This window comes from Mesitornis unicolor, unplaced genomic scaffold (assembly GCF_000695765.1).
Source record: "Mesitornis unicolor isolate BGI_N332 unplaced genomic scaffold, ASM69576v1 scaffold52628, whole genome shotgun sequence".
NCBI classification, from domain to species: domain Eukaryota; kingdom Metazoa; phylum Chordata; class Aves; order Mesitornithiformes; family Mesitornithidae; genus Mesitornis; species Mesitornis unicolor.
This window is the reverse complement of record NW_010205001.1, coordinates 1-10,283: the sequence shown is the minus strand read 5'-3', so window position 1 is coordinate 10,283 and position 10,283 is coordinate 1. Positions and strand designations below refer to the sequence as shown.

At 43.2% G+C, this 10,283-nt stretch overlaps 1 protein-coding gene across 1 annotated transcript; it reads right to left on the bottom strand.

Moving 5' to 3' along the window:
* Positions 1-319: 319 nt before the first annotated feature.
* LOC104545949 (obscurin-like) lies at positions 320-9,582 on the bottom strand (the record flags this gene model as incomplete). The annotated part of the gene is made up of 9 exons (XM_010191215.1): positions 320-586; positions 1,289-1,558; positions 2,449-2,715; positions 3,874-4,140; positions 5,941-6,207; positions 6,998-7,267; positions 7,893-8,159; positions 8,830-8,934; positions 9,421-9,582. Coding segments are annotated over 9 exons (2,142 nt in total), but the record flags the coding sequence as incomplete, so codon positions are not given.
* Positions 9,583-10,283: the final 701 nt, after the last annotated feature.

Genomic DNA, 10,283 nt, shown 5'->3' with positions numbered 1-10,283 from the left:
ATTGATCAAGATGTTAAACAGGACTGGCCGCTTGTGAGTGGTTGTCAACTGGATTTAGCTCCATTCACCACAAATCACTAATTGATCACTAATTCAAATTGCCAATTTTGATTGGTTTGTTACATAGCACATAAGATTCTTCAGTATCTACAAGGTGTTTTTTTCAGAGTTTTTTTTAAAAGCTTTTAATCCATGACCTTTTTTCAAAACTAAAAATTGGACCTTTTTAGGGAGATAGAAGAGAAGAACATCTCCCACAGGTTGCAGACATTTACCCCAACTTCTGTACGTGCCAGCCCCTGTGCATGCTTCAACTGACCTTGCACTGTGACTCTGGCTTTTGTTTTGGAGTCCTCTGTCTCGCAGCTGTACTCCCCACTGTCTTTGACTGTGGAGTCATGGATGATCAGGATGGCTCGTGTTCCCTCTTGGTGTATGTCATATTTCTGGCTTTTTCGGATTGCTTTGCCATCCTTGTACCATCTGATGGTCACATCGGGTTTCGACAATTCACAGCTCAGGCTGATGTCCTGCCCAACTGTTGATGTTTTATTCTCCAGCTGTTTTGTAACCTCAGTTGGTTTTTCTAAGGAGGGGAAAAAAGATAAAAGGGAACTTTTAATAAAAATTATGATCACCATATGGTTGGGGTTTTTAGCAATTCAAATATCCAGCAAGTTTTCACATTCCCTAATGAATGATTCATATTATGTTTGGGAAGGGAGGGGAAAAGCAGTCTGGCTCTTTAGTAGATATTAATTACAGTTACGGGCTCTCAGTGAATATTAATGATTGCTTACAGGAACTGAGGACTTGTCCTGATGGTATCTATTGCATTTTTATAACACTGAAGCTACTGTAGGTGTGCAGTTGTGGTGGGATCTAAATCAAAACTGCAGACATCATGCTATAGATATACGTAGCAGAGGCACTCACTCTACAGCCAGCAGTGATTGACTGAGTACAGGCAATAGACTTCAAGGAACAATTTATTTTGTCCTAAATAGGACTAACTGGATGATGAACCATGTGTAAAAAAACTCCTTGTTTGATCCGTGGGTGATCATCTAAGATGCACACAGTAATTGTCTGTACAACTACATTATCCCAGGTATTCTGCAATTCTCAAGTATCTATAAAAAGTTTCAGCCTTTCACTTGTTTTTAGGGAAAATTCTCAGTGCCTCAGGGCTCACAGAAAGGCTTCACTTTCATCATAAGAGTTTGCCTCCATGGTTTACTGACACACCTTATGAAAAGACACCCAAGAACCTTTCTGATCTCATTACCTTTCACAACCAGAGAAGCCTTGGAGGTTAGACCCCGGGTGGTGAAAACGACTTCCCCAGCATCATCAAGAATCACACTTTGAATACTGAGAGTGTATTTCCGACCCATGTTTGAGGCTCTAAATCGCCCACCACTTTCCACTTTGCTCCCATTCAGCGTCCAGTTGAAGTCGCCAAAGCTTTCATGGGACAAAATACACTCAAAGGTGCAATCTTCTCCCTCCTGGATTTCAGTGTTCTTCAGCCGTTTGGTGATGCCAATGATCAGTTCTGGAAGACAAGAAGTAGGTTAATACAAGGTATAAAGGCTTTTATGATTAATGTGAATAATGTGTATTGATATTTTTGGCTCATGAGACTGGTTTATCTATAGGACTGGCATGATAGCACTGCATTCCTTACAGATATCTTTGACATGGGAGGGATTTCTCAGACATTATCCACTCAAGATCACCACAAAGCTATGGAAAAAGGGACACATGAACCTCCTGGCCTTGCTCTGGAGGGACTGCATGGAGAACAGCTCATTTGGCAGAGAAAAGTCAAGATTCAATGAGCTAGAGGGGAGAAAAGCTGTCAGACAGGAAGCTTCTGGGACACTGTATGAGGTTTTTCTCCGTGCAGATGTGAGAAATGGGATGTTTGTATTTGTTAACTTGTTAGCATCCTACCCGTCCTGGTGTTCAAGGCAGACTAATGTAAAATTTGTCTTATTATCAACAGGAGTTTGGAAACCAAGGACACTCCTCTTTCCTGATGAATGGTGGGTTCTTGGGTTCTTCAGTAGGCAATGTTGTTGTCTCTTGCGTTCCCGCAACTGACTCTTAATTGCTGAACCATCTCAAACATGAACTTTCTTTTTTTTTTTTTTTAAGAAATAAATTAGTTGCTCTTCTGGGAGGATTTTTCCACTTTAGGGATGTTCAGGAAGGAAACTTCATCGATATATCCATACATGAACTTCACTGAAATACCAGCTATACTTATATGAAAGAGCAATGGGGATTGCTCAAACATCTCTGTGTAATGTGGGAAATTCTGTTAGCACTGGTCAAGAGTGGAGGCCACTGAGTCTCATGGAGGAATAGGTGTGAGAGAAAATGACCAACCCCACCCAAATTTGCAGCACCCCTTGACTGGTCATCACCTACAATACTTACCCTGAACACTGACTTTTGATTTGGCGACATCAGTGCCAATATCACACGTGTATAAACCTGCATCTGTCTTTTCGAGGTCATGGATAAGGAGGCACAGGGTCTTCCCAGACTGGATCTGCTCATACTTGTTACCAGCAGTGAGGTTCACACCATCCTTTTTCCAAACAGGTTTGACCTTCTCTTTGGAGACTTCACATTCCAGTTTGATCACACCTCGCTCCTCACCAAAAACATCGTCCAAGGACTTCATGAAGACAGCAGGCTTCTCTGAAGGTTGATGGGCAAAACAGAGAACAACCAGGATATTTAAATCAAGACATTTCCAGCTGCTACCAAATATTTAAAGAGAGCTTAAATAAACCCTTGGAGATGCTGATGATACAAATGCAGAACGTAAAGCAATCTCACAGCTCGTGATTGAAATGAGCTTTGGGGAAATCAGAATTTATTAACAGGAAGATGCAGGGAAGGAGAAAGGCAACCTACATTGCCATGGGTGGGGAGTGATATTCAGTGCTGTAGTTGTGGCCTGCACAGCTGAGTTGTACATACAGGGGACACTTTTGACGAGATATAAAAGAAGGAAAGAAAAGGAAATCCTTCAGACTCTCTGAGTGGATGGAGTAAAAGAGTGAAATTGTTCAGATACTACAGGAAGAACAAATTGGTCATGACCAAGAGGCAAAATACAAGGGAAATCAGAGATGATTCTCTAAGAAGATATGGAGGATGTCAGACTGTGACTTTCAAAGAGAATAGCTCAGAATTTCCCGCTCATGTTTCCAGACACACAAAGGACTTAATTTAGGATAAACAGATCACTGTGATTTGCCTTAACACGTGCACCTACAGGTGCATTGTGACAGAAAATAGGATTTTGACATTTTGGTGAGAGCTTTACCTCATGTTTCTAACATGCCTAAAATAATTCATGTAACTTAACGTGGCTCAGCTGCTGCACAACAACATGTTACACCACAGCAACTCAGATGCGTGACCAAACTTTAAGGCATATTACAGACTGCAGGAAACTGCCTCCTCTTTGCTGAATCAGTCCAACTCCAGAACTGATGTACTGAAAGGTGGGCCCTACCCTTGGAGACACACCAAAACTCAGCTTCTTGCAGACAAAAATCTTTATAAATAGCAGTTTACAGACTATGCACTATTGAAGAGACCTACAAGTAAAGGATGTTGCTCTTGAGACTACCCTGAAGATAAATAGAAGGCGGCTAAACATCTATGGTCTTCCTTAGAAAAACCATAAGCTACAGTAGAAACTCACACTGGAAGAAAGCCCTTGCACACTTATTCCTCAGCCCCAGAGAGTTGAAGCTTACGAGCAGGAATTCTGCATGGATATAGTAAATATGAGCTCCTCTGCATCTCTTATTTACATTCAGGAGATGCGTGGTCACGACCCACCTATCACCTTCAGACGCACGCTCTCCGACACCTTGTCTGACTTCATTGTCACCGTGCCAGCGTCCTCAGGCTTGACCTGCTTCATCGTCAGCGAGTAGCAGTTGCCGACATTCTTGATGTCATTGAAGTTGTTGGTGTAGAGGAAGATGCCATTGAGGAACCATTCCACATCCTCGTCGTCGTGGGACAGCTCGCAGGAGAAGACAGCGGAACCCTCTTCTTCGATTTCCACGTCCTGCAGGTGTTTGAGCACTTCTACATTGCGGGCTGTAGGAAACCAAGGTACATCATCACTACAGCTAAACCATAGATCTGTATTACCACAAACAGATTTCAGAGTGTTTAGAGTTTAGTAGATGGTGTAGTCTGGTCTCCTGTACATCACGGGTCATTACATTTCAGGATGACCATGAGTCAGCAATGTGCCCTTGTGGCCAAGAAGGCCAATGCCATCCTGGGGTGTATCAGAAGGGGTGGTTGTAGGGCAGAGAGGTTCTCCTTCCCCTCTACTCTGCCTTGCTCAGACCACATCTGCAATATTGTGTTCAGTTCTGGGCCCTCAGGTCAGGAAGGACAGGAACTGCTTGAAAGAGTCCAGCAGAGCCACAAAGATGCTGGAGGGAGTGGAGCATCTCCTGCTGAGGAGCAGCTGAGGGAGCTGGGGCTCTTGAGCTTGGAGCAGAGAAGACTGAGGGGTGACCTCACCCATGGGGATCAATTTGGAGAGGGTGAGTGTCAGGAGGAAGGAGCCAGGCTCTGCTCTGGGATGTGCAATGCCAGGACAAGGAGCAGTGGGAGCAAGCTGGAGCACAGGAGGTTCAAGCTGAAGATGAGGCCCAACTTTGTCAGTGTGAGGGTGGCAGAGCATGGCCCAGGCTGCCCAGAGAGGTTGTGGAGTCTCCTTCTCTGGAGACATTCAAACCCCTGGCTGTGTTCCTGTGTGACCTGGTCTGGGTGATCCTGCTCTGGCAGGGGTTGGACTGGGGGAGCTTTCGAGGTCCCTTCCAACTCCTGACATTCTGTGATTCTGTGATTTCATTTACTTGGTTCTGCATTTGGTCCAACAATAAAAGTCCATTAAAAAGATTACATTTGAGCACCCTCAATTCTCTTTTTAAACATAAAACTGTCTTGCTTTTTTTTCTTTTTAATTTTAAAATAAGTAATTCTTTCTAATGAAATGCTGTTTCTCAAGAAGTAGCCTACTCAGAGGAAACTTTGGGAGTCTTAAATCATTTTGGCATTTTGATGAACCTCTGCAAGGCCAAACTGCTACCAAAAGCTGCTGCCTGGATTTCTGACAATGATTCCATGGCTCATCTCCAATTTTGCTGAAAGCAACACGGCGAACATCTTTTCTTACAGTTTCACCAGAGGTGAAGAACTGGCTAAAAATAGTGGCATACTCGGATGTGGTAGAATGTCATCATGCATAACAAATGTTTAGCAGATATAAAAGCTGACACAGTGAGCAGAAAATAAGAACTACAACCAAGATCACCAGAATCGGAGGCCTGCAGCAGTTTAACACTAAGAACATTTTTAGCAAGAAGTACCAGAGCTCTGGTTCCTCAGATGAAATGGAAAATAATGTGCTGTGAGAAATATGCATGAATTTCTGCCTTACCCAGATGGTGCCCTTCCACATGCATTACCTGCTCCATGGTAAGCGCTGAAATTCAGTATCATGGAATATCAGCGCTGCGTATAACACAGTTAGCTCACTGAAGATACTGCATTTATAGAAATTCAGCAGAAAATAACTGTGTGGGTCTATCTCTACTCAAGAGGAGAGAGACAGAGTGAAATACTGAACCATAAAGATATCATAGAATGTTTGGGGTTGGAAGAGCCCTTTAAAGGTCATCCAGTCCAACCCCTGCCATGGGCAGGGACATCTTCAACTGGATCAGCTTGCTCAGAGCCTTGTCCAACCTGACTCTGAATTTTCCCAGGGATGAGGCATTTACCACCTCTCTGGGCAACCTGTGCCGGTGTCTCATCTGAAAAAATGTCTTCCTTGTATCTATGCAACAGGGAAGCCTCCCTGCTCCAAACCACTTGTACCTTCAACAGTCAGCGTGGCTTCGGTTTCCGCATTTCCAGCCCTGCACTTGTATGTTCCAGCATCTTCAGGCTTCACCTTCAAAATCTTGAGCTCTGCTGAATGTTCTTCCCGCTTGATTTTGTACTTCTCAGAGGGCTCAATGGGTGTGTGGCCCTTGAACCACTTCACAATCTTCGGAGAAGGCCTGAAGTCACAGGAGAGGATGACTGAATGCCGCTCCAGAGCTGTCTTGTCCTCCATCTTCCTGGTGATGTTTATGTGGTAATCTGCAAAGCAAGGTTGGGAAAGCAGAAAGGGTCAATCTGAAGAAGAGGAAAGTTTCTAATCTGTATTTCATGCCAATGAATTTCATGTATGTTGTCCACAACTGCTTTGTGAACTGCTCAGATGATGCTACAGGTTTCTGTTGCAGGGCTGATTTGCTCTGAAGCTAAAATGGCTTAAGTATCTATAGGGAATGCTTGTTTCTATAAGATAATATTGTATATTATGTACCAAATGTACGGTCTAGTTCTAGTTCAGTGTTTACTGATTTGCTCTCTAATTGAGGACTTTATGCAAGTAAAAGTGAATTAAAGACAAAACAAGGACTTCAAGATGTGGCTGGAGATATTTGCTATGGTGACAGTAGAAGACAAAAAGCCTTGAAGCTTTGTCTCAGATCAAATCAATGACAAAGTGGATTAAGTAAATGAGCTATCAAACTTGTCCAGTTCAGAAATGGGACAAAATAAAATCTCCTGGCAAATCTCATCTCTTTTGTCCTCTTTGGTAAAGTCAAGAAAAAAGCCAAAAACATTCTTATCTCAACAGATTTGAATAGCAGGCACTCCAAACCCATTTAATTGGATCCCTTCCTGACTGCTGTCTCATTTAGTGCATCCTGCATTTCACCCAGCGACTTCTAATTGGCAGCTAAGGAGATCCTCCAGGTACACACACACATTTCCACACCCCAACCAGTGAAGCCTCCACATTGTACGGTATGTATGGGAAATTTCTTTCCAAGGATGGTAAGAGGGAGGATCTAACTCAAGCCAGGACATATCACATTACCTCTGACAAGCAGATGAGCCGTGGATTTTGATTTGCCGATGGAGAACTGCATGGTGCCCGTCATATCAGTGCTGGTTTTCAGTATTGTCAGCCGATGGATGGTGCCTTCTTGCTGCATGATGAAGTTCCTGCCCGCCTGTAAGACTTCCCCACGTAGAGACCACTTGGGGGGTTTGACAGATGGAATGGATATCTCGCATTCAAAGTTGGCTTCTTCGGGCTCAGTCACATCCTCATCACACAACTCCTTTACAATATTAATGGATTGCTCTGGATGAAGGATGGAAAGAGAAAGCAGGGATTTAGGAGTCATGAAAGAACCCTTTCTTTAACATCCTGCACGCTCATGACATCTTGACTTGACTGCACTTGAATACTGCACTTATTGGCTCAAAAAGCCTTGAAACACCCCTTTTTTGTAAAAACAAACATATATATTGCTGGTCAGAGGTCAGACAGTAAAACTGTGGCACTGCCTCAAAAGAATTCAGATCTCCTGATTCCCAGTCCTATTTCTAAAGCCAGTTTCCTATCCTGATATCAAACACTTGGCACTATAGAATGGAAAAGAAGGTTCAGTGATATGCAGATGTTGATAATAGCAAAGACTTTTAGCTACAGCAACGTTTCTCTGAACATCAAACGTTCTCCAGTACATTTGATAAACTTCTCCGGAACACAAATTTCCTTGGGAGAATGTATCACATATTCATTTTCCAGGATGTTCCTGTGCTTATAATCCTAAGGGAAATCATTATCAATGGACTTCAGGAGAAAACAACACTGAATTAAAATACTTTGAGTGGTATTGTGTTTGCAAAGTAACTGACAAGGGCTTTCTGAATCAGCAAATCTTCCTTCCAATGAATATTAGAGGGAAAAGATGGCTTACTACCTTCAACAAAGAAATTAGCACTGCTTTTGTCATCAAAGGCATCACAGGTGTACGTGTCCTCATCTTCATAACCTGCGTCGTTGATGACGAGTTTCCGATAGACGCCATCGCTCACGATTTCGTACTTGTCACTAGGGTGGATTTCAACGTCCTTCTTGTACCACCGCACCTTGGCATTGGCACGGGACACCTGGCACTCCAGGAATCCCCGGTGCTTCTCAAGAGCGATCTTATCTCGCAAAGGCTTCACAATCTTTACAGGCAGCTCTAAAAGGAGTAAAAGAAGGCGGAGTAATCAGTGCAGTTTGCATGCAAAGTGCAATTAAAAACTCGTTAGCAATATTCCTTTTATATTAAGTTATTTGGATGATGAGAGGAATCCTCACTATGCTATGCACTCAACCAGCACACAGCAAGTGGAGAGCTAATGAAAGGAAACCTTTTTATCCTTATTTTACCATTTAAATGGATGAACTGCAGAGATAAATGATGATTTCCTCAACACTACACAGCAGTACTATGGCAAAGTCAGGGACTAATTTCAGATTTCCTGAGCTCCTCATCAGTGTGATAACCCAAATATATTCCTTCTCTGTCTCTATCACACTGTTTAAGTTTAACACCAAAAAAATCTGTATTCTTTTTAAACATACACCATAAAGAAAAAAATGCAGAAGGCGGCTACAGCTTGTTCTCCCTAAAATTCAAACATGGTGCTTAATGCTTTAAGCTACAAAACCAACCTTCTGAGAAAATAAACTATGTTATTTCGCAGAAGTAAATCCCCAGGTTGGTATTTAGCATGCAGTAAGGTAGGCAGGAGTTTTTCTTTCCCTGAAAGCTCTAAGTGTTGCTTCACCTTCTTCATATTAAAAGTGAGGGAAGTTGGTTGGTTTGTAACATGCGAGAGCTGTATGGGCACAGAAAGCATCATTACCTTTTACAGTGAGCTGGGCACGAGATTCTGCTTTTTCTGCCACAAATTTAATCTCTGCTGCATCTTGGACTTGGACACGTGTGTAAGTCAGCGAATAAGTCTTTCCTGAGAAAAGACACACAAGCAGACATAGCTTCCACTGAGCAACAGCTTCATTTTCAAGGCACACTGCCAGGTGGAGCATCTCTCACCCGGTTTTAGGGCATCACCACCTGCTCTCACGGCAGCAAGGCCACCCATTCCTCTATGTCTATGTCCCTTATCAAAGGCTGACCTGACCTCAGCTCTTCCTAGGACCGATGGAAAGTGGTCCCCACCACCTGGAAGGTACTTGAAACAGAAGAATCCCTCCACTGTCAGATGATGCAAATTCCTACCCACTGCTGGCAGCACGTGATGGGGGGATGCATCAAATACACCTTACTGAAGTCCCCACCATGTCACTGTCCCAGCCCCAAAACAAAAGGGGATCTCTCGGCTGAACCTTCTTAACTTGATTTTGGAGGTCAGACCCCTCTGCTTAGTCTCCAATACCCCCACTTATTCCATCCCACCCCTGCTCAAGAATGAGATCCCCCTTTTTCATCCTACCATCTTGTCGCATTTTAATATTGTCGGCAGCCTTCAGCTTGTTGTCGTTTTTGTACCACTGGGTTTCGACCTCATCGTGTGAAATCTCACAGACAAAAGATGCGCTTTCATATTCATTCACTTCTACATCTTCCAGTGGTTTAACAATCTTGATATCTCGGGCTGCGAAATCATAGAGGAAAATAGTTACAGAGAAATCCAATAAATGTGTGTGGTGTGTTCACCTTCTGCATACTTGCATGGAAAAAAATGGGACTGTGTTTTATTCTAGAGCAGCCTCCCTTCCTGGGTGGCTTTGCTCTTCAACACAGTAAATCCATTTTATGCTTGAACCTGCAGATAGATTTACCAGCTACAGTAGAGATCACTGCAAGGGGATTTTATGTATGGGCTTTATACAGGTTTTAAAGAAGTTAAACATATTAATAATGAAAGAAAATCTGTCAAGGAAACTAAACACAAGCCTACAATCTCTTGTATCACTATAAACTCATCTCATTCGTATTTGTCTCTGTGTGCTCTCCTCTTTCTCCCTTGCTTGGGTGTCTGGATGTAGGGACCTCAGCCACATGTGCTTAGAAGATAACTTTGCTTCAGAGTCCCCTAAACTCAGTACAATCCTCTTCAACTCTGCAGCTTTGCACTAATTGATGTCAGACCCGACCCATATTTCTATGCTACTGCCTTGATACACCTTGGATCAACCTCAGGACCAGAGCTCAGGTGCAAGCCAGTCAGCGTTCAAATAGCAACCCAGCCCAGTCACAAAGCCAGGGAGAAAAGGGGAGTTCAGCAAACACTGGAACACAACAGCTGTTCGTGAAGATATCACTGAACACAAGTGGCCACATGAGGACAGCATC